At 39.0% G+C, this 25,989-nt stretch overlaps 1 protein-coding gene across 1 annotated transcript in view; it reads left to right on the forward strand.

Annotated features, from left to right (window-relative positions):
• necab1 (N-terminal EF-hand calcium binding protein 1) overlaps nucleotides 1-25,989 on the forward strand; it is a 51,115-nt gene that overhangs the window by 19,453 nt on the left and 5,673 nt on the right. Inside the window, exons 6-10 of the mRNA XM_036566236.1 lie at nucleotides 5,003-5,139; nucleotides 16,232-16,353; nucleotides 17,924-18,000; nucleotides 19,739-19,792; nucleotides 25,528-25,640. Coding sequence (XP_036422129.1) covers nucleotides 5,003-5,139; nucleotides 16,232-16,353; nucleotides 17,924-18,000; nucleotides 19,739-19,792; nucleotides 25,528-25,640 — 503 coding nt within the window. The remainder of the gene's footprint in view (nucleotides 1-5,002; nucleotides 5,140-16,231; nucleotides 16,354-17,923; nucleotides 18,001-19,738; nucleotides 19,793-25,527; nucleotides 25,641-25,989) is intronic.

Raw genomic sequence — 25,989 nt, forward strand, 5'->3', positions numbered from 1 at the left:
TTGCACTTAATTAAAAAAAAGCAGTCCGAGTTGAAGCACACCTAGCATTAGCATAAACGGGTGGGGCTTAATTGTTGTATCCTGAATTTTTTTGTGATATCATAAAAACAGTGAACTTGTATTTACATACTACATTAAACATACTACATTAAAGCTGCACTGTGTAAGTTATGGGGATCTGGAGACCTCAATGGTGGAAATGTGTAATTGCTTGCAATGTGTGGAGGAACATTTTGCATCCTAAGCATTTTGTGCCTTGGACCCCTTCCCCGAGTGGATGAATCTGGTGAGTGGGAGCGTGTTGAATCAGAATTCAAAGAGAACTCAAGTCAAGTCAAAACTTGGTAAAGGACGAATTTTCCAAGAATGTAAGCGAATAATCTACTGTTCCTCATCGGTATAATGTTGATTGTACATTTGAGACCTAAACATCAAGGAATATATGAACTGACATGGGAAATATAGCCTGACACAGGAAATATGACCTAACGTTGACTTTTGACTTATTATTTTAGGCTTGGGGAACTCACATCAGCACATGGACAGAACATTTTAGCTTGGTTTTTTCATGCTGATCCAATTTTAACAAAAATCCTACATAATGCAGTTTTAATCTCCTTTATTTCAAAACAGCGAGGTCTGGTTTTCCATGATATTTCCATGATGGCCCTTTACCCCATCTTACTTAATGTACAGGCTGCGATGCACTCAGAATGTTTGTCTCCTTTAACTCATTAAAATCTGACCCCAGAGTAGTTGGTGAGTGTCCATGTCCACACTGGTGATATTAAAACAGATCAGCATGTGGAATTGTTTGGATGTTCTACCATGTTGTTGATCACTGTATAAAAGAAGCTCTGTGCTGTTTTTATTGTTGGTTGCACTGTGTGTGCACACATTCAGAATGCAGTTCAGATTGCCATTGAAAAATACGTATTATTGGTTTGTTATTGTTATTGATTAGACCATTTAATCAACAATAAAAGAAGACTGAAGTATGAAGTATATGCATATTTATATATGACTGCTTGCTCAAAGTGGTAGTTTCTGGTACAAGCAGTATAAAAATCCATACATTTTCAGCTTTGTTAGATCACATTCTTTTCATGTCAAAATAAATGCGACAACAGCATTGAGAAATCGCACTATTAAAGGAGAAGAGTAGGTTAAAAGGCAGAAACTGCCGCTTTGGCCTGGTATTAAAGGGTTAAATGTTGGAAACGGGAGATTAGCATAGATGCGGGCTATTTTAATACTGCATTCACACTTTGTCGTACATATTTTCCGCAGAAGTGTGACATTTTTAGGGCACATTGTGAAAATCCAGTTCAGATGCTGAAGCGGAGAAACAGTTGCTGCACACTAATAGGGCAGTGAGGAGAGTGACAACAGACGATTGCAATATCTACAATTCAATTACAGGCGAGATGTGGAGATTACAAACTGGTGAGGATGCTTGGGGACCAGCAGAATTGACGATGATTTCTTCAAAGATAAACCTCTAAGCAGCAAAGCCAATTTTCTCCTGTCATATGGGGTTTGTGATGAGTGATTACATCTTTAGCGACCATCAGATTTATCATAGCTAACCTTAGAGATGACTGTAAAAGATAAAGGTATTTGACAGAAATAGTGTGCGGTATTGATTTCCATCTGTCTCTTGCGCCAGGTCGGCGTGTATTTTCCTGCCATTAATCATACATTAGACTGGAAACATTACAATGTGGTGCTGATTGAACTGTGCCTGCGTAGGAGAGCCAGCTGCTGTTGTTCATGCTGCCTCTGTAGACAAACAACACCAGCAATATACCAGCAGATGTTTCAGCCTTTTATATTATTATCAAAAAAATGTCAGCTATGAGAGCTGTGTGAGAAGGCAAAACACTTTGGGAGTATTTAAGCATTGGGGGCATTTTTGCGTTAAATGTCTCAGACTTGTAGTTTAAGAAAGTGGGAAACTCTTTCATCGATTAACCATTCAGTCATGTGTTAAAGCCTGTGTTCATGACCTTGAGGCAGCTGATGGATCTGAACAGTCAATACTGTGTTTGTGATGTCTTACCTGGCAAACTACTCAGGCAATGATATGGTAGTGACAGTTTACATTCCTTGAATGCAGTAAGGATGTACAGATATGGAATTTCTGGTCTGATAACAATGACCTGTAATTACTGCCACCTTGTTGTGGCTGATACCAATAACAAATTGCATTTTAAAAGAAGTTCACATTATAAGGTGTATATGAAGTTCAGTGAGTGTAAGAAAGCTTATAACTCAAAAGATGGATCAATACTTTTCATTAGACCAGTTCATTGGGCTCCTGAATGGCACAGCGGTCTAAGTGTTGGCCCTATCATTGAGTTCAATCCCCAACAATGCCTCAGCCATCTATGGCTGGGAATCCAAGATAACTGTCCTCCGTCTGGGTGGGTAGGATAGTCCGCCATCCTCCCCTCCTTCCCCATCACCCAGTGTAATGCCAACCAAAGTGGTCGTCTTTTGGCTGTCGCACAAAATTAGCCGTTAGCATTGTCCTCCAAGCGCTGTCCAGTGACATTGTGTTAGCAGCAGTGTGGAGTTCCATGTATCTTGAAGGAAGCATGTGCTAGTCTTCACCTCAAAGCTTATTAACATTGTGTGATGGGGCAGACTTAGTTGGTGGGTGGAACTTGCAGTAGCTAAGTTGTGGAGAAAATTGGTAATAATAACATTAATAATAGTAATAGTTAGTGTAAGTTTTCCTTACTAAGTAACCATGACATTGGTAAATCAGGCATGGTATTTATTGTATTCATTTACATTACTCTGCATGTGTAATGCTTTTATCCAGAGGCATTTATAATGCTTGGTGAATGTAGTATTGGGGGTCTTTCCAAAGACTATTATTGTTATAGCTGTGGCATTCCTAACACCTAAGAAAGTTGATACAGGCATGCCCAACACTAATGACTACACATGCTTTAGTTTGGGTGAGAGCCCAAAAGTAGGTGACTATTTTTAATTATTGGTCATAATTACAGTTGAATGCAAAAGTTTGAACACTCCTGGTTACATTGCATTTTGTTATTTTTCTAAGTGAAAATAAGTTAAAACATTGTCTACAGGGAACAATTTTACCCCACAATTTCCATTTATTTGCTGAGCTTAACACATTGGAAAAAATAGAATTTAAAATATAAAATGTGGTTTAAATTTTGCACAGGCCACATTTTATGTTTTAATTCTTTTCCCCAATACGTCAAATTCTGCAAACAGTAATTGTGTATTAAAATGGTGGATGTGTTAAATTATTTTCGCTAAGAAAATAAACAAAACATGTAATGCAGCTGTAATTTCATCTTTGAAGAGATACAACAGCATCATGCATTTGCCTGCTTTGACCTTTCTGTGGAGCTGCTTTGTTAAAAATGTTGGCCTTACACAGGACCATGGGGGAGATGTGATGTTTTGTGTTGGTTAAAATGGCTGCAGGTGATGGAGGTCTGTGCTGCTGTGACTCATGGCTGGGCTCTTAAAGGTCATCTCTCTGTCTCTGTCTGCCCACCCTACTCAATCTGCTTTGATATCAGCTCTGTGAGAGAAAGTGTGAGAGAGCCACAGTACTAGATACAGCCACGCTGAAATGTGAGAGTGGAGATTCCAGTTGTTGTCCCTGGGTCTGCGTCTTTAGCATGCTAGTAAAAAATGGTTTCAGCACCTTCTGGGTCTTTGATGAGATTTTTGAAAAATCTGATTTACCTGATTTCCCCCAGAACCCAAATTTAGTCCAGTAGCTGAGATATGTTTGGTGTCTCAGGTTTGCTTCTCTTTGCACTGGATCTATGAGACTAAAGTAGCTGACAGTTAGTGGCAGAGTACTATACTGTACCAATTAGCCTTGTACAAACTACATACCTAGCACTCGCCTTAAGCTGTATGAAGTTGTTGAGAAATCTCAAATAGACTTGCTTATGTGGTTTTTGATGCTGTATGATATACTGTATGAAGTACAGACCAAAATCAGACTTTAGTATATCCGCTGTTACTGTTTTTAGCTATGCAGCATGCGTTTGTTTGTAGCTCTTGTCTGTGGCCTGTCTGGTTTGTTGAGCTACTCCTCAGAACAGAACAGTGACTATACAAAGTGATGCGTGTCAGCATCTAATAACCGACATATAGGCTCTAAATAACACATAGCCTTGAGCTCTGCTTTTCAGTGTGTGGCGACTCCCATTAAAATATAGTTGAGAGGCAGCTCACCATTGTCGAAGTGTTCACTTTCAATTGACATGATCTTGATCAGGCGCATCCATTTAATTGAAAGACCTGATGCATGACCTCCGTGAGCATGCACCGTCCTCCTCCACAATCACACGCCTGATTGAAAAATATCCACGAGGGGCTTGGATACTTGGCACCAGGTGTTTTTGCTAATTTCAGCCTAATGCATTCTGTTTGACTCTATTCCTCCATTTTATTTAGCCGGATGGTGGGACTCATAGTCACCTTTACTCTGGAATCTCTTGAAACTCTTTTAAAAATGTAATGAAAATATCATACACTTTCCTGGTCAGAGCCGCACCAGAGATTCAAAATAACATGTAATTGTGCCACGTTACTGAAGCACATTCTCCTTAATGAGATATGAATTGTGTCATAGGTTTTTAATTGGTGTTTTAATTAAAGAAAGTGATTCTGTGAGAACCGCAAGTATTAAACATTCTAAAATTTTGTTTTATTTTATTTGAAATAATTTTGTGCAATGGAGAAGGTCTTCTTCTTTGAACGTTGTCCAGTGCATAACAAGAGAATTTTCTTTTTATCATCACCTGGTTCACAGGGAATAATGATAAACCCCTGTCCCCGCTAAAATGATTCTGACATGAGCCATAACTGGTCTAATAAGATTTGTGATCAAAGCCGTTCTCAAGCCGCTCGGGGCTTGTTATCCATAGTAACTGGAAGAGAGTCTGCAGAGAGAGAGGACTCGATGCTTTATAAACTCTCTTTCTCTGATGCACAGGAGTACCAGGAGGCCACGCACCTGGAGCAGTTTGTGACTCGTTTTCTGCTGAAGGAGACGACCAGCCAGCTGCAGTCCCTCCAGAGTTCGCTGGAATGTGCCATGGAGACCACAGCCGAGCAAACCCGCCAGGAGAGGCAAGCCGCTGCGTCCATACACACACAGCAGTCTAGGGTTACAAACACCACTTATGGCAAACATGACAGCACATCCAGAGTGGCTTCACTTATTTCATTTCAAGCCAAACCAGTCAGGAAAACAAAGCAGAAAATTACACAGACAAGCTGACATTATTTCATATTTTACAGTACGTCCACCCTTTGCCTTTATTACAGCTTCCATTCTTTTTGGGATACCTTCAGTCATCAGTTTCTAGTTTTCAGCTGCAGGGATATTTTTCCACACCTCCAAAGTTGGTTGTATTTTCTGCTTCTTTTAAAGTGGAAGTAGGACACACAAAAGTAAATAGTGGTCAAATTAAATACTGATAGATTTGATATCCTTAGACTTGGAGGCTTTTGTGCAATCGTCTTTGAAATATATGTTTCCTGCTTTTTTCTAACACTGAAAAGTGAATAGCTTGTGCTTGAAGGCCATTTTGGAAATTAAAGAAATGGAAAGGGTGGTCTCTGACTTTGGCACAGTACTCTGTATAGATATACAATAGGTTTCATTTTCCTTTTAAGATTCTACTTACTTTTTGCTGCAGTGTTCTTACTAATCCTCATAATATCAAGGCAGGAGCACAATTTTGGGAATCTTTGAAAATGTCTTTAAAATAAAATACTGAAATATCTAATTCAGTCCTTTGGCTTTGACCCTTCAAATTGAGCTCATTTACATACCTTTGCCTTTGATCATTGTAGAGATGTCTCTAGAGCTTGATTAGTCCACCTGTGGCAGATCTAACTATCTGGAAACTGACAAAGACAAAATAATGAATGCCTTACCCAAGGTGGGAACTGAATACCATATTTGGGATTTATGATTTAGAAAGACACACCAGCCTCCATGAGATCCGAGAGCTCAGGACGAAAAACCAAGCCATGAAACTCTCTGTAGACCTCAGTGACAGAATTCAGGTGAACAGTCCAACTTTCAACTGCTAAAGTATTTGAAGTTCCCAATTCATTATTATGAAAAGGGAGAAGTTTAGAACAAACTGGAATGTTTGTAGAGACTGTTCAGCCGAGCCCTCGGTCAAGGGGGTAACCAAGAGCTCAATAGTCACTATAACAGAGTTTGAGAGATCCTGTGCAGAGATCGGAGACCTTGCCAGAAGGACAGGCATCTCCGCAGCGCTCCATCAATCATATCTGTGAGGTAGAGTGAGCAGACAGAAGTCACTTCGGAGTAAAAGACATATGACAGCCCACCTGGGGTTTGTCAAACTGCACTTAAAGCAGTCTGAGAGCAAGAGGAAAAACATTCTCTGGTCTGATGTGATAAAATTGAACTCTTTGGGCTGGGTGGCAATCCCTATAGTGAAACATGATGGTGGAAGAATCATGCAATGCGTACACTTCTCACTGGCAAGGACAAACAGTTCAGAATAAGTCTTAATGAATGAGTGAATGTCTTAGAATCGCCCCAGAAAGCCCAGTTTTGAACCCCATGGGAAACCCACTGGAGAGATGTGTAGAGAAGAATGTGAATAGACAGTAATTCACAGATTATCTCCAACCAGTTTGACAGAATTTGGAAGAACCTGCAGGAATAATGGGAAAAATAACCTAAATGTTATGTAATCCAGATGTGCAAAGCTGGTAAAGGCAAACCTGAAAGATTCTGCAGTAGACTGTAGTGGGGCTGGACAATTAATCGTATTAAAATCAGGATCTTGATTTGTTACTCAATGAAATTCTGTTCAAGACGAGCATTTGTTTGAGTATGAAGTAGTGCTGAAATGCTCACTGCAACACTGACCGCAGCGGGCACTTCACGGCCATTACCAGGCATTTCTGTTCTGTGAAGGTACAGCTAAGTGAAGCACGTTTTAAGTAAGAACCACCACACCACACTGTTGCCACTTCCCAAGTGACCCTGTGTTAGTGTGTCTGTCAGACTGGTTATGGTTGCCATGCTCAAAGGTTTAAGTGTAATTTTTAATGTTTGCTGTCACTTGTGTTCCATTTTGCTGATTTGAGGAGTTTTAACACATTTTAATTTTTGCTTGGGGAAAATGTAAATTTTGTATCAGTGCTTAATACTGAAACTACAACTAATATGGTTGTATGCAAAAGTTTGGGTGTTTACATGTTTTGTTGATTTTTTAAGTGAAAATAAGTTTACACATCATCTACAGAGAATGCAGTTACTGTTTATTTGCTGATTTTAAAACACTGAGAAAACAAAACCTAAAATGCGGTCTGTGCAAAAGTTATGGCACATTTCATATGTTTTAATTTTTAAAATATTTTAATCTCAGCAAATAAACTGAAGTTGTGCACTAATATTTGCAGAAAAATATCAAATTTAAGTATGTTTTCTGTATAGGATATGGTACCTCTTCTTTTTTTAATTTTTACTTAGAAAATCATCAAAACGGGGACTTTTTGTTGGATGAAAACCTCGTATCTCCAAAATGGTGACTTTACAGGAGAAAGAAAAAACGTTCTTTACAATTAATCCAAGTCAACAGAACTAGACTTTTTGTCCAAGTAATTTGTGGTCCATTCATCATGAAATTTACACACAAAGAAAAAGGCAACAGACATTTTCAAATAATGTCAAAAACTGAAAAAAAACCCTTTACCCTGTTCTTCGATGGTCAGGACCCCAACAGGACCACCGCAGAGCAGGTATTATTTGGATAGTGAATCATCTTCAGCACTGCAGTAGCACTGACGTGGTGGTGCAGTGTGAATGAACCTCCAGCAGTGCAGCTAGAGGTTCATTCACACTGCATATTTATTGTAATAATACGGGAAGTTGCGTATTTTTAGATGTGCCTGTAAGAACTGTGGTCTCCACTGATATCACCTGTATGAGTGTTGGCTGATTAGGGGTTTATAATCTTCCTCCAGAGCTCAGGTAGCGCTCATGTCTCTGACTCAGTGCCGTGTGGAGAGGGAGGACTGCAGGCTCTGTGGGAAACTGCTGCTTTTAGACTGCAGTTTAGAATGCAAAATGAGCTGTTTCATTCCAGCACCTGGATGATTGCATGGTTCAGAATGATGTGTTTGTGTGTGCATGTGTAAGAAAGACTGCTCCCACTTCCGTTTTTACCCTCCCACCTGAACCAGCTGTGGTGCTTCGGTCTACCTAAGCTCCAGTGCGAAGCAGCTGGCCTGTAGAAGTGATGAATGTTGCTGATGAAAGTTGTTGCTTGAATGCGAGAATGCATCCCTTTCAGTTTCACAAAGGGGAATGTTCAGGTTTCATAACTTGTGGCATCACGATTACTAAATTTGGCTCTCGTCAGAGTTGACGCAGTGTTTTTCCTCGTATCCATTCACATATGTTTAACCAAAGTCCCTCCAGGCGATGTCCCAAGCAGTCGTGTCCTCTGCATTCCAAATATCCTCTACACTTTTCATTTCCATCTGCAGTGCATAGGGAAATAAGTGTAGCTGCAGATTGAGACTGAATGTCCTTTTCACACGCAGCCGTGCCTCTCATGTTAACAGCCATTCAGAGCATGTAGAGGGCAATGATAGGGCTGAGCTGCTGCGGAGCTGCTCTCATCTCTTCCTGGGGCTGAGAGAGAGAGAGAGAGAGCCAGAGCCACACAGCTTCACAAAGGCCACTCCAAGAAGCTGCTCTCCTGTGGGTGCGTTCAGATACTCTTAAATCCACTCTACTCCTGTCTGCCCTCCAGCTTCACTCTGGGTCGTGGATTTTTTCAGTGCGTGAACATGGACAGTTAATGGTTATTTTCTGTAGAGCCAAGAAGGCAACTTTGAAGCTTGATTGTGAAAGGCATCACTGTATACCCTCTTCTTTAGCTTATTAAGTCCATGACATATGAAATGTTTGCTTTTAGTTTTTTTTATTGCTGTAATAACAACATGTTGTAATGCTGTAACCACTGAAAAATGAAAAAATGCTCTTAATGAATGAATGAATGAAAGTGAACTTGGACTAAGGGTGTGATATCAATTCACCATTCATTAGTTGTTCATTCAATCAAAAAGCAATCGTAAATAATGACATATCGATTCAATTCGATTCAATTCAATCAGGGATGCGTCATGGCCTTGCAAGAACCCTTGGCACAAGAATCTTTGACCCCTTTTACACCTGGTTACTTTATGCATCTTGACTATCAGGATTACATCTGTAAAGGCCAGAATAAAGCAAGTGTAAATGCACCCAAGATGCATTTAAAACAGATACAAATCCAATCATTCAGACCACTTCAGGGTAGCCTGAGACACATTTGAGCCACATGTTATAGCAGTGCAAACGCATCCGTCTCTCCAAGACACATTCGACAAACAAAACTCCTCCCCATGCAGTATGGCACAGGGCACATGATCCGTGTCTGTGAGGAAGATAATCATAGAGGACGCACACGGTTGGACTAAGCATAATAAAATACTTAATAGCAATATGGACAGACACTACTATACAGAACAAACTGCAGATGAAGAGGCTAAACATATAAATAATTGGAACTTGGTTGCTGCACAACGAGTGGATTTGCATATTCCGTCCCACACAGCGATTGGATTTCAGTCCGACTAACCAGAGACGCATTTGACCATCAAGTGTAAATGCATGTGGCTAAAATTTTATCAGAATACAACCCAGATACTAGTCACATGAAGTGACCATGTGTAAACTGGGTCTTTGGCGCCCAACCCCACCCCCACGCACTCCACGAGTTCTACTTAATAAAATAAAGACCTGAAAAATGAGGTTTTTTCAAACCAAATCGAGTCATAATGCAAAAAACTGGACTCTTATACACATGGAAATGGAAATGCTAACATCTCATTTGAACGGCAACAGCAAAATCCCATGAGTTAATAATAACTGAAAATAGAAAACAGACCAGAAAATAGATTTATTTCATTTGATTGATTAAATTTATTTTGTCATTCGTACATATTCAAGGGGTATTTGTTCATTTAACATTTATATCTACATTGGATTGTATTTGAGCAATCTCTGGCCTTTTGGAGTCTGAGGCCCCCTAAAGCCCCTGGCAGTCAGCCCCTGGGCACTGGACCCACTGCTCTGGTCAGTAATCTATCCTTGGATTCAAACACTCAACAATAATTATTAAGGAATAAATATTATAACGCATTAACAGTATTTCCAAAACATTCCCAATATGTTAAAATAGATTCATCCAAATTACTTCAGTAATATTTATTACATCAAAGGTTATTTTAAGAGTATATGCTATAAACAGGCTAAATTACCTGCACACAGGTGTGTGTGCACCAGAGAAATCAGATGACTAAGGATGATTCCCATCAGAGGTGGCACGAAAGTCAGAGGTGGCACAAAAGAAAGGAAAGTCAATGCCTGTTTAAAATATTTTTGTTAATAAATTGCAATTAGTTTGCAATTCAGATCGATGCAGTTGCATTGGGATGAATTCTAATCAGTGCATTGAGAGAACCTGATCTAGTGCACCTCTTTTTTGGACCCTTTCAATTGGTCCATTCGCAATAAAATGTTTACATAATTTACAAACTGACAACTGATAATTGCTATTGAATAGATATCATGCACTATTATATACACATTTAATATCTTGTATGTTTTCGTATTGTAAGCACAAATGAACCAAACATCACTAACCAAACGTCACTGGACATATTTGTTGTTTTCTGGACATTGGTGGTCAGGTTTTGATTCCTCTTGTCTGTGTGCTGTGTTTAAAGTGGCCAGTGGCCAGAGCAAATTGAAATGGTGCAGCCACTTCTCTATTCTGTCTGAAGTGTTTAGGCAGGCTCTCTGAGGAGAGGCCTGGCACAGCAGGATGAAACGCAGGAGGTGAGCAGCAGCCGGAGCCCTGGCTTTACTGGAGCACCTCTTCTGAGCTCGCAGCCCATTCACTCCATAGCTTTCATCTGAGCCACACACAGGCTCTATTAGGGGCCATTAGGAGTCAGTAGAGCTGTTGATAGTGTACTACTGTCAATGGGCTGTGTTTTAGAAGAGGAAAGGCTGTTGGGGTTGTGCTAGGACCTACAAGACTAGCATAAGGTATACATTGTATGGTTAAATTAAGCATATATATTGAAAATGCCTTGGTTTCTAACTTGTGCTGCAATATAATAGACTATTTAGTGTATATTACAGTTAGGTGACATTGGCATATTAATATTTACTTTTCTTGTGTCATGAGATGGTATGCGCTGTGGATCGAATATCATTGAATTTAATGCTATAAAAAATTGTGAAAGGGCTTCCAAGTAGTGCTGTCATCTAAGCGTTGGTGCTATCATTGGGAGACTGCAAGTTTGATCTATGGCAGTGAGTCCAAGAGAGCGCAAAACCCTAATTGCATCGGTCTGTGTTGGGGTGGAGCGAGATCAGTCGAGTATGTGTGGTCCTAATGTGATGGAGGGAACATTCATTTGCATTGAATTTGTTTGCAAGATGAAGTTAGACTGTGAAGCTCTGTAAGATTTGGGGATTTGGAGACCTCTCTGGTGGAAATGTGTAATTGCATGCAATGTGAGGGAGAACATTTTGTAAAATGAGTTGTGCTTCAGACCCTTCACTGAGGGAATGAATCTGATGATTGCGAGTGTGTTAAAAGAGAATTCAAAGAGAACTCAGTCAAAACCTGGTGAAGGACGTGTCTTCTGGGGATGTGAGTGAATGATCTACCATTGTCATCATATATTCATCAGTACAATGTTAATTTTGCATTGGAGACCTAAACATTGAGCCAGGACTTTTGAGCCTGTGTGTGACTCACAGCAGTATATGAACACCATATTCCAACATGTTTTTAGTGGGTATTGCTGGCAAGAGAACATGATTTGTGGTATCAAACTTACTGACATACATTGGAGTGATTTATATTGTTCCATAATACAAAAATCCCATGTGCTCTGAAACCATTTATATTATGTATATATTTCCATTTTTAGTCTAAAGAAAATTACCTGTAAATCTTATGGGCCTGTTTGGACCCCCACCTACATAACTTGCATATTGTCTGATTAACAAGTCTTAATCCTCTGAAGTCCACCATGTCCCCATGATATGTAAAATCATGCCTCACATATTTTACTAACTCTAAAACCATTTAGGATAGAGTCTTGCTTTACATTGCGTTTTGCTGAGGAGATCTGCCAATTGAAAGTCACATTTTGAAATCTGCTCATAGCTTTTGCAGCTTAGTGGTGAAATACCATGCTCAATAAAAAGCACTTTGTGTATACTTTGCACTGTTATGTGGTCAGCGTTCAGTTTTCACGACAGTGGCAACTGTGAGCAGCAGTTAGAAGGCTTGTTATTTAGTCCCTACACCAATCAGCAGTTTGCAGCTTTACATGTCACCAATGAAAAACGTGGTTGGATCGAGTAAAACATGCTATCAGAGAGGGTCTCTGAGCTAGATGATTGTTTTTTTATTTGATGATAGATGGGCTGGTGGGAGGGGGACACAGTCAATACTCTTTGAATTGTGATTAATGGAACCAGGGACCAGAACACGGTAAAGAATTGATTTCAGGTTGACTTTAAGATTAGTAACTGAATAAAAACCCGTGCAGTTTCATTGGTTAATTATGCTTTCACCACATCAGAAAGATCTTGTTTAGCAATTAGACTTAGCATTTGTTTTTACATGTGTACTGAAAATGTATTATGTTCTGGTTCAAGAATCACAATACATATCACATTGTGAAATTTATATTTCGTTACAGCTCTAATGTTGTTGAGCACAATGTCAAACAGGAGTTTCCTGTCTGTATGGTCTGTGAACTCATCTCACCCTTCGTGTGGTAGCCCCTCATAGCTTTTTGTGTGTAGCATTGCTTGTGTCAGTGTGTCATTTGTCAGATGTGCCCCTGTTTCCATAGCGAGCAGAATAAAAACACCCATACATTTACCATCACAGTAATGCCTGATATTACATGCTGCTGCGATGTTTGAATGATAACGTCTCAGGGTGCGGAGCCACAACAAAATCTAAATGCGGCTCAGCTCTCCGCAGGTTCTTGGGTTTGTGCAGGTGCATATATCTGGCTCTCATTGAGTCTTAATCACCTGTGTAGACCAGCATGAGGGCTGACTCATCTGCTGCTGATTATGCTGTTGCTGCTGCGGAAATCAGGCGTTCTTAACGGTGTAGGAGTGGCTCCTCTCAGGACCAGCATTGTGTAACAGTGTCTTAGAGGATAATGAGGACCCAGCTGAGGCGTAATCCTGACACCTGCGCTTCTCCATTTGGTTCAGTAAAGCAGCGTGGGCCAACATAGACCCAGTATTCCGATGCTTCACACTAACGAGAAAACCCAAAATAGACCACGTTAAATTAGCACTATGGAAACACTTGCCCTTTTATATAAACCAAAGCCTAAAATTGCCATCCTGATAGTATTTTCTAAGGGAATAGAATCACTTTAATACACTATATGTCAAAAGTATCCTAACAGCTAAAAAGTAACCTTTATATCTGAATTGATTAGGTATAGGATTATAGTCAATAGACTGACCACCCCAGAGTCCAGACCTCAACATCATTAGATGTATTTGAGATTACTTGGAAGCAGAAAATGCAACCAGCTTCTAAGACTGACCTTTGGAGATGTGGAAAAATATCCCTGCAGATTTGTTTGAAAAACTGAAAGAAGGTCTCCTGAACAGAATGGAAGCTGTAACAAAGACAAAGTGTGGACACACTAAATACTTAGATCTTGTACTTAAATGCTATTTTGACTAAAAATTAAATAAAGGAAGGGTGGTCTTTTTAGACATGGCACAGTGCCATACAGTATATGTGAAATAAATATTGTTAACTAATGTATGAACATTTGATGTGATTATTTCAATATACACTCCGCTATTTACAAGTGGAATTTTTTGTTCTATTGTCAGTGGACTGACTTTCCTCAGTATAACTACTATAGAGATTTCATTTGAAATGCTCTTGTTGCACCTTTCACATTTAATAGCAATCCCTTTCTCAGTATGAGCACTTTTGTGAAAATTACTCTGTCCCCTAACTCTGCTATCATGTCATTTCGGTTTAACAGATAGCGTGGGCTGGAGCCATTAGGAGTCAGTAGTGCTGATGGTAATGCTCTACTGTGAGTGGACTGTGTTCCATAAAAGGGAAGCCTGTCAGGGTGTTGTTTTACGCTAACACCGGTAACATTATAGTGACATTGTAAGGTTAATTAAAGCATGTATACTGAATCCTAACTATTTTATAACAGAAAAGGCCCTTTAGAAGTTTATGGCAGTAATTAGATGCATGTGGGTTATGTGTTAGCACAACCTTCAGCTGTAAGTTGTCAAACATGATGTTAGACGAGTGTTTCATGTCAGTATGATCTATGTACCATTTAGAATCTCTCCCCTTCATGTGTGTTTCTCATGGCTGTGTTGTGCTGCTCACGTTGATGTGTCATTCCTCAGGAATGAGAGCAATAAAATAGCGCATCCCATTTGTGTTGATGGTACTGTCTCAGTATGAGTACTTTTGTGAGAAAGACTCTGACCACCAACTCTGATATCATGTCATTTCAGTCATGTAGGGGCTGCAAGGCAGAAAGTGCTTTAATCAAATAGGTAGCAGAGCGATTTGGCACTTTGATGAAATGTTAAGATGATGTAACCTTTCTCTGTGATCTAAAGATTTTTTACTTGAATATGACTCCATCAGAGCAAATACAACTGGACAATATTAATAACAATAATAATAATGATAATAATAACAATAATGTTTAATTTATGTAGTGCCTCTCTGAAACTCAAGAATGTTTTACATTTCCAAACAATTGTCAACAAAATACACACACACACACACACACACACACACACACACACACACACACACACAGAAACACATGCATACAGTTCCCCAGCTAGCAAGGAAAGAAACTCTCCTGACCACAATGTATAGTTCCCTGGCTCATGATCCAGTCAGACTGGTTCACAGAAATGACCCTGGTAAACTGTGCTACTGTATTAAGAAATGTCTCAGCTTGTGACTTTGTTAAACTGTGCTACCATTGTAAAAAGTGTCCCAGCTCAAAGCCTCGTTAAACTGTCCTACCATGGTAAGAAATGTCCTGGCTTGCAGTTCTGCTAAACTGTGCTAACTTGATAAGAAGTGTCCCGACTCTTGGTCTTGTTAAACTGTGGTACTGTGGTACAGCTCACAGCCTTGAAAGCAACTTTTCAAGAAATTACCATAAATATATAATTGCAGTATAATATGTATCATTTAATAACTTCTTTAGTACATTTTACAAAATCAATCATTACTATAGTGAATCCAAAGGAAATGTGTATATATCCAGTTTTTCCTATGTATTTAAAGAAAATGTAGATAATATACAAAACGTATTTGTGCAATACTTAAAACTGTATCATGTTTGTCAAGTGGCATTTATTTAAAACAGATCGTTACAAGACTTTGTAAAAGGTGGCTGGTGTGTTTCAGATTGTTATCATATAAGCAATTTCTTTGCAGACTTCTACAGGTTTACATTCAAAATATTTTTTGAACTTCTGAGTTAATGATTCTATCAGACTCACTGACACCACTGTAAGAAAAACAGCCCACACTCCTAAAAAAGAGAACCATTTTCTTTACTAAGGAACTCTTGAAGCACCATCTTTTTTTAAGAGTGCAGACTTTGAGGTTTCCACCAGTGCTTTGCAATGCTTTTAGTGCAGTATGGTTTTTGCTCAGTGTTTCTCTTTGAAACAAACTTTATTTTGTTAAATTTTATGAAGAACCTTAAATAACTTTTTTGAAATTTACCAATAGTTAAAGTGTCCAGATACTTTTTTGTGCAAACATACAATCTATCGGTGCATAAACATCTTTACGTCAATTTCTAATATTTATCTTCAGCAAGCTATGTCTGATAAATGATGCTAGTCTATTTAAAAGCTGTATTATTAGACCCAGGATGGGTGTAATGGTTTATTGATTTGCAGCTATTTTCCCGAGGAAACCGATTCAGAACAGGCCGTATCTCAAATAGCTGGTTGTTGATGATTATGCTCCTTCTGCTTAGAGCAGTGCACCACCTGAGCTGTCTTTGGGTGTTGATGTCTTTGTGGTCTCTTTCACAGGCAGGGTCCCGTGAAGCCCGAGGTGCTGTCGATTCAGTGGTCAGGAAGGCGATCCAATCGAAGACTTCAAAGGAATAACAGCTTGTCTCCAAACAACCCACTTCTCAGCCTTGTCAATTCAGGTGTTTATTCTTAGCTCAGGAGCTCCAGAGGAAATAGTGCTCGCCTACACTGCTTTGGCCCATGCATGGGGAGGGAGAGTGGGTGGGGGGGGCTGTAGGGAGGCAGGGGTCATTCATCTCTGTCACCCTGTAGTGATGGAGCTTCGAAATTGTAACATTTGTCTGCAACATTTCAATAGAATCAGAAACAGAATCAGAACTGTTCACAGTGGTGGTGATAGGAACCAGACGTCTGGAGTGTTTAATGCCTCTAATGGCTACATCACAGAAAGCTATTAAAACCATGACATGGTTATAAATATCCTGCCCGATGCCAGGGACATTGTTTTATAATCGTTTTGAGCAGATTTTGTTTTAAAACATATTTTTATAGTCCATTCATGATGGAGAGGTACATGCAAGGCATTTTTTATTTGTTTAGAATGTTTTCTATTTTTTATTATTTATATTTTTTGACTAAAGATTTTACTACTATTTTTACCATCATCAACATTACATATAATAACTAGGAAGGAAAGTGTAGATTCACTGGTCATTTTGGATAGTAAATAAAATGGCTATGTTTTCATCATGTATAAACATTGCAACACCTGGTTCCGATCACCACACTGTGGAAGTCAATTCCACCTATTTTTAGATAGTCAAGCTCAGTGCTCACTTCTAAGAAACCTTTAAAAACATATCTTTTCAACTTAGTGTTTAATTAAACTATAGATTTTATAGTATTTATCTGTTTAATTTGATCTGTGTCATTTTCTGATAGAATTTTTGAACAAATACTAATGATTTCTTCTATTACTGTTAAGCTTTAGTACCTGTCTGTAAATTGGCATGAAAAGTGCCAGACACCACTACTACTACTACCACCACTACTACTGCTAATAATAATCATAATAATAATAATAACCTTTATTTTTATAGCACTTTTCATGCCAGTCCATTAATAAAGATGATTATTATTATTATTATCCCTGACCTCACTTTTTAATTGATTACGATTCGGAAAGAATTCAGCATCATCAAATCTCAAATTACACCAGAATTCATTTAGATTATTTTGGTTAGTATCATTTATTATAATCCGTTCTAACATTCCAAACTCAGTGCAGTTTAATGGCCATGATCAGGTCAATACATTACACCAGCAATAACAGATGTTATTTAGCAAGAGGCTGCATGTTATCTCAGTACAGTAGCCCCAGGTACAGCATGAGTCACTACTTCACAAGCACTCAGTAGAACAAGCGTTGTGATTCATATCTTTGATTCTGTTCACCGAGTCATTTTTCTTTTCTTTAATGCACTGTTGTGATTTGCTATTCGCTAGAGTTCCTATCAAGGGCTGTGCTGTGCCTCGAGCTACCGCTTAGTCGTCCTAAGAGAGAAAGGAAAGCTTTAGATGGCTCTGAATTCTACTCACTTTGTGCCGTGACCCTGAAAATCTGTTATACACTAGCAGACCCCAACACCATTCCATTTCATTTAAGCTCATTCATTTGTGAGAGAGTTCTGTACAGAACCAAGGTCAGGCTCTGTGTGCTGAAAAGTCTGAAAACGTCTGCTTCTGTAGGTTTGTATGAGGAGGACAACCAGTGGATGACCCAGATCAACAGACTGCAGAAGCTGATTGACCGCCTTGAAAAGAAGGTAACGGCTCACACAGAAACTGGTTTGGCCGTATTTAGCAGAGATACTTGAGTAGCCCATGTCCATATTCAGGCACTGGTACTTTGGCTTCTGAGTAGGGATGTGCATTCGGACTTTGATTTGATATTCAGATGCCTGTAAGAGGTAATGAAAGGATATCCGGTTAACTGCAAGGAAGGAAAAATCAACAAAAGGGGAAAAAGGGATTTAGTGTAAAGCTGTAGTCTTACTTTCCAGGTTATAGCACAGGAGTATAACATTTTAAAACATGTTATATCATTCAAAATAGCCATGGGAAATTGGTAGGTTTTGATGTTAGAGGAGTATCAGAAGCTGCCTCTTCAGATGAGCTGATAAGCCAACACCAACAGTACAATATTGGATGCCAATAAGGACCCATTGTCTTCGCCACAGTGGACGATGTGCCAACATGTTGCTTTGTCAGGGAAACATATTTCCACATATTGCACATATTTTCAAATTTCTCCATCTTCCAGTGATAAAAAGTAACAAATAATTGAATAATGAGTTCAGTGTTCAGAGCCCTTGAGAACTCAAGTGCCATCGGGTGCCATCCCTACTCTGCAACCATCTAAGCACTGGCCCTGTTGTGGGTAAATAGAGAGTTTGATCCCCGGTGATGTCACAGTCATCCGTGGCTGGAGAGCATAATAGGCTTCCCTCTCTTTGGGTGGGCAGGAGGGTCCTCCCTCTCCCCCATAATTGAGGTCAATGGTAGCCGCTTCACGTGTCGCAGAAGAAGCACAAAGCAGTACAGATGAAATTAATGAAATGAATCTACGGAAATTAATCAAATTAATGACTGAAATGTAACTGAATAAAATGTATATTGCTTTTCTCACTTAACAAAGGATTATCATTTGGAAATACTAAGGGAAATAGAATAAATTTTAATATTAATATTAATCAATATTATATTTGTGTACATGTAATGTAAATAGTTCTTTACTGTGGTATTTTGGGATGTTCTATTTGACTAATTTGTATTATATTCAAGCGTCTGTTAACAATCTGAATTGACAAATGGATATTCGGTTAACCCTGGGTAAGAAAAGAACAGCTACAGGGCTGCTTTTTTTCTTCCAGTTGGTGGTGCAAGTGTTAGTCACAAGTAATATAGAATGTATGAATGTACATAAGAATTTACAGCCACACTTGTATATAAGACTCTCACTTATACATGAGATTTTCCTGAAAATTTTATTCATATTTATTTGCTGAATTTAACATATTGGCAAAAATAAAACATAAAAAACTCATAGTTTTATTTTTTCCCAATATGTTAAATTCAGCATATTAGAAAATCAACAAAGCATGTAATTTGTCCCAGGTTACCAGGTTTTTTGTGACCCCGACACAAGACGTAACTTTTTTTCTAAGCTGTACTTTTGTAATGCAACATGACAAACACCCAGATAGTGATTTTTATGTTCCAATGCTGGCACCTGGAACAGTTACTGAGTGTTTGTTATGGAATATTAGCTGACTCGTATTGTCATCTGCATAATTATGAAATGGCTTATGATTCATGCTGGCAATGTCACGTTATCTCTCTCTTAATCTCTCTCTCTCTCTCTCCCTCTCCATCCTTGCTCATGCACCCTTTGCCACTTTTCATTTACACTGTGCTTTCGTGTCTTTGAGTCATGGTGCAGGGTTAATTATAACGGAGGCATTTGGCTTGTTGTGACTGCGCTGTTTATTTTCTTTTCGTTAGGAGCTGCGTCTGGAGCCGGTTGAAGAGGAGGTCTCGGAAGGCACCACCAAATCAGTAACTCATTTACGGCTCCCTCTCTCCATCTCTCTGTGTGCTCCCTCAGCGTTCCGACTCATTACTACTCACTCTAGATGCTGTTGTCTAGGAAACAGTGCGGCTCTCGAGCTGTTCTTTTTTTCAGATGTCTATCCCTCTTCCTCTCTTATTTGGCTGTTCTGTCTTGTCGCAAAGTACTTTTTTGATTCTTGCTGGGCTCATATGGCAAAACCAAGAGACTGAACCGAGTGTGTTGTCTGTGTATGAGATGGAGAGAATAATAAATAGCCGTGAGCAGTTCCGTGGCACCCTGTGGTGAGTGGCAGTGAGCTCAGGAATGCATGAGAAGCAGCAGGAGATCTTGTTGTTCGCCTAAAAACATGGAATCAGATAGTATGAACATGCCCACGTACACACAATCATCCAGACACCAACAATTCTGGAGTAAACCTCAGCCGCCGTTCCTCAGGCGCTAGAGGTCAGTTTTCCAGACATGATTATTAAGCCTGGAAAAACACTTTTTTTAGTGTAGGTTCCTGGTGGCGATGAACTGAAAGGAAAATTCTATCTATTTGTCACAATTTCTGTATAATTATATAGGCAAGATGTAAACAAAGTCATTCAGAGCGGTTTGATGTGAAATTATCTGTTCTAGGGAAATTACTGAGCCATAATTGCTCATAAGAGCAGTGATAGAAACCTGATGTCAGAAGTGTTTAATGTTTATGCTTTCCCTCAAAAGTTCTAACACAAATTGGCAACTTTTCAAGAGAAAAGAAAAACATTGTTAACTTTCAGTGAAAGATAATGTAGAAGTATTTTATTCCAAGCAATATTGGGTCATTTCTATTGATCTGTTTATCATGAAACTTTTGCACAGTGTAAAAGATAGATAGATAGATCTAGACTATCCCGCTGGGATAGAATCAGTCGATCGATTGATTCTATGCCAGAAGGAAATCGTCTATTACAGCAGCACAAAGTATAGTAAAGAGCAGAACAAGAGCAAAAACATTGTTGAATGCTATTATACAGATACACAAACACAAGAAGAAGTAAAGGTATATAATAAAATATACCAAAACAACCATACAATATATTGTGCAGTACGAAAAGAAGTAAGTAAAATTGCATAAATATGCAGGTCACAACACAGTGGTGCATATCACGTCCAGTGAATGAACCGAGTAACTACACACTGTAAATGATAACATGTGTTAATAGTTGTGTATGTATGGGTGTATGCAAAGGTAAAAGGTAGATCATGCCATTAAATGAAAACAACAAAAATAGAGGCCTGATACACTGTTTTATAATAATTTTGTGATGAGGTTTTGTCTTAAAACACATTTAAAATCCTTTTATGGTGGAAAGGCACACAGAGGGCATTGTAGGCAAAATAGTTCCCAAAGAAAACATATTTTAGATTAACCACAATTTTACCATTATTAGCATTACATATAAATTTGGATAGTAAATAAAATGGCTATATTTGCTGTGTAGTCATGGTGACCCTTAGTTCCCATCACCACCACTGTAAAGAAAGTTTGAGTTGTTAAGTTTATTCAGTGCACCATTTCACATTAAACCAATCTGAATGACTTTGTTTGCATCTCAGTGAAGCAGAAATCCTGAAACTGGTGGACTTTCCCTTTAACATATGAACAGATAACAAATATTACAGAAATTACTGAGCTGAAATAGCATCGTAATGGAAAGAGCAGGTGGAAATAGCGTCCTGGCATGACCTGCGTTTCATTTCTTATTTTTTCATTCTGAACTGATATTACATTTCAAAACACGTTCAAATCGAACACTTTTGCAAACCACTTGACTGAATGTGTGTATTTGTGAATGTGTGCACATGGCTGAGGAACACAAAAAGTTTAATCATTTATGCTTCATGAAGTAATTTTCTCCGGGTGAGGCTTAATTGCACATTTTGTAATGAATGTGCATGAAATTCTCTTCTCCAGATGAGGCTTAATTTCTTATTGTCATAAATTAGTCTTTGTGAGACCGTGACGTAGCCTTTAGAGCAGACACTGTGTGCTGTGGATATGTGGTGCAGAAACTGAAGCCTTACTGTTTATGCATCAACAGTGTTAAGATTCTTCTGTTATAGATCACCCTCTTCTACAAATAGTACATAGACATTATACATTAATGTGTGTTTATGTGTATTTGTGAACCACTAGTTTCACTAGTTAGCTCTTATTTCCTTGTCAGTGATGAGCTTGGGCAAATAATGAAAATCAGTATGTATAATAATAATAATAATAATAATAATTATAATAATAGTATATGAGGGCTGGGATGTAAAGAAACACAAGTTTGGGGAATACATATTCACAATACAGAAACATATTCAATCTGCACTAAGTCCAAATTACATTTTGAGAAGGCAGTATTCAGAAAACTGCTACTTTTTTGCACTTTTAAGAGAGTACCTTTAAAATTCTTACCTGGTAAATAAAAAAAAAAAAACTTTAAAATGACACCATCAAAACTTGATTATTGCCTACTATAAATTCAAATATAGAAAAACACACTGATTAGACAAACTCTAAAGGAGAAGAACATAACAAACTTCTCTACAAACACTGCAGTTCCTGCTAAAGCCTGAGTAGACTGACAAACCTAGGTGATGAGTCAATTTGTGAACTTTCCGTTAGTTCACAAATTGCTCCCGGCTGAGCAAAAGTGGGACAACATGTATACAGTTGTATGCAAAGGTCTGAACACCCCCAGTCAAATTACATTGTTGATTTTCTAATTGAAAATAAGTGAACACATTCTTTACAGAGAAATCAGTGTTTACTTCTCTACTGATAAACTTAAGCATAGCACCTGAAAAATTAAAGATAATACTATTATTAATTTTGTCAGCTGCGTCAGGCCCATTCAAACTGACTCTCCCTTTCCTTTTATACATTTTGAAATATAAAATACTGTCTATACTGTGGCTTGGCTGAATATTTGATGGTTATTATTTACTGCGAGATGTGTATCCATATTACCCAGCATGCCAAGTTAATCAACATTTTAAATTGAATATTTTGTTAATAGTCAATGTCAATTCATTGCTTTCTATTTTGCATCAGTCCAGAGTTGTACCTAAACCTTGACTAAAACACTAGATAATCACTGTCTTAGCACCTAGGAGGAGAGTGCCATCACACCCATATATTGTCCGGACTGGACTGGTCTCCACAGAGGCTACTGCTGCAAAGCACGAGTTTCATTTCGTGCACACGCAGATGAACACATTATCTTTTCCAAGCTGCAGTTTGTAAACACCGTCAAACCTAGCACATCAACTTTATTTGTTATACATTACTGTTATTTGCTAATATCAAACTCGGAACGCAAGTTTACCTGACTGCTGTTCATGCAATTCAGTTTCAGTCTTTTGTTTTCTTTTTTCATGACCAGATGGATATTTTCACTTAATCCTCTCATCGAAGTTGTGAACAGTAAGCCGCTTTGACACCAGGGGGAGGAGGGCGCTTGTGAATTTTGCAGGGCCCTACGCAACAAGCGTAGTGAGCTTATAGGGCCGAACAGCTCTGTACATACTGGAATATAAAATGCATAACTTTTGCACAGGCCATATTTTCTGTTTAATTTTTTTCGTCCAAATATGTTACTTTCAGCAAATAAACAGTAATTGTGTATTTAAAGTGTGCAGAAGTGTGTTCTCTGTAAAGGATGTGTTCATTTATTTGACTTAGAAAATCAACAAAACTTGTAATTTGGCCATGGGGTTCCCAAACATTTGTGTATATTTCATCAAAATTATATTAGTTATTTGAAAACGTATATTTTAAGTACCGTCCCACTTTTGCTAAATATGCTACAAAATGTGAGACATCTGTATTTATTATCTGAATTTATTCAAGTTGTATTATATGCTGAATATCTTTCTGGATACATGTGGGACAGAGCATTCAGTATTCAGCCATCAATGTTTTTTTAACAGTGTTCTGCCTGACTCTGATAATAATATGTTTTATGTCTATAGCACCTATAAAAAAGACGTTTTAAAGGGTAGTTTAAATAGGAATTAAAAACAAACAAAATACGGAGAAAGGAAAGAGAACAGATAATTGCAAAAAAAATAAAAAGTGAATAAAAAGAATGATATAAAATTTAACAGAAAAATAAAACATAATAAAATATAGCCCCAAGAATATTTCGATGTGTGAAATGTGGCAAATGCATCAGTATCAGCTCATACATATGTGAGGCTGACACAAGAGGATTCTGGATATGAGTGTGTATATGTGCATGAGCATGTGCATATGAGCATTAGGAGGTGCACAAAGGGAGAGTTTATGGGAGGTGGCACCAGTGCAGTGCCTATGGAGAGGTCAGCTTTGACCCCAGGGAGAAAACTCTCACTTCCTGTTACCTTCAGTTGAGCCCCTATCTGCCCATCAGCTGGCCTCCAACAGCACTGCCTGTCAAAGACCAGCCATTATTCCACTGTTATTTACGGCTTTACCTGCTACTGCAGCCTCAGGGCCTTCCTCCCTGGTTGCTTCTGCACTAGTTGTTCTGAGTCACTGTGACATGACCATTGGCTGCATTAACGAGTGAATGACAGAGCGCTTTGGACACATTAGCCACATTTCGCCCCTTGTAATTGTGCCAGACTGGTTTAGCACTATTCCTGCTTCTGGGTCTTTTTCTCTGTTACCATTCCATTCCTAAACCTCCTCCAGTCAGCCGTATTTGCCCAAGCTTCATCCCTCGTGTTCCCATCTCGAATCTAGTCTGAGTCACTTTGTCACATTCCCCAACCTCATTCTTGGCCCATACCCCAGTCTCTGTCCCTAGACCTTGTTCTCTCTTCTTGTCTCACAGCTACTGTCACTGCACTGCATGTCTGCATCCTCCCTGTAGGTGCACTAACCCCAGTCTTCATCACTGATCTGGGCCTGTGTTTGCTTGGTTGCTTTGCAGCGTCAGTTGTCCCATTTTTTATTTAAACGTTAAAGAGACCACCTCATGGAAATCAACATTTTCCTTACTTCATCAAAATAAAAGAGTTGAAATGTTAGCAGGAACCGGCAAAAGTGGCTTGTTTGTGATGTCACAACCACAAAACATACAAATGAATGCCTATTCAGTCTACAGCAATTTAGCCACCTCTTTACATTAAAGCGATGAGAAGTGTTGCTACTGCAGTCAGCTTATAGCAATGTTATTGGAGCAGAAGATGATTAAACGTTGTACTGTTCATGGCTGTCAGGAAGCAAACATGTCATTACAGCCTTCTGGAGGACCTAGATATCCGAACGGAGTTGTTTTCTTTTTCCAACACCCCTGAAGATTTAAGTCCAAAATCAGTAGTTTGCTATGTCCATTTAAGCCTTGACTGCTTTTGAAAGATGCACTATACAAGGCTGCCAATCAGTACAGAGATAATTTACATATAGCAGTCTTATAAGGCAATAACAAAAAAACAGCCATTTTCTAGTTGATAAAGAGAGGTTTAAAAATGTAAAAATTAATTGGAGCATGTAAAAAGATTATGGCTATTCTGGACGCATCAAATCACACAAATGCTATCTGTGGGCTTCAGGGACAAAAATAAAACACACCAAAAATGTAGAAAATGGGCCCTTTAAAATGTGCTGCAGAGCTTTTCTGGTCTGGCATCGGTTCTCCTGTGCTCAGGTGCTTTGAGGTGCTTGTGTAGCATGTGAGGCTCCTTTGTGACTCATGCGTTCTCTCTCTTTTTTTAGCACATTCTGATTGTCCAGCGGCAGCTGCCGGTGCTGGAGGACGAGCTGGAGGAGTTCCGCCTGGCTCTCCGGCAGTACATCGACTGTGCCAGCGCCCAGACTGGCTGTCTGCAGTGAGTCCACACACCTCCAGCTCTGCCACCGTGCCGCCTCTGTGGCGTACAGCCTGCATCCACAAAAATATCACACAAGTGTCAAAAAGTGACAAAAAAAAAAAATTCTTTGGCAGAAGAATGTTCTAGGCTTGGCATTCGCTGGGTAGCAATAAAAAATGTATGGGGCGCCTCGTGTAGCTTCAAAGAGGTTATGCTGGTTCATGTCTCAGTTACAGTGCGCAGTGATGGCGTATATTTACAAGCCCTGGAAACAGGTTTGACTTTTAAAACTGGGGCATGACGAAAGTGACAGACAGCATGTTAAGTCTCATCATTATATTTCCCCCGTGACCCAGGGGCACTGGAG

Source organism: Colossoma macropomum, unplaced genomic scaffold (assembly GCF_904425465.1).
Source record: "Colossoma macropomum unplaced genomic scaffold, Colossoma_macropomum, whole genome shotgun sequence".
NCBI classification, from domain to species: Eukaryota; Metazoa; Chordata; class Actinopteri; order Characiformes; family Serrasalmidae; genus Colossoma; species Colossoma macropomum.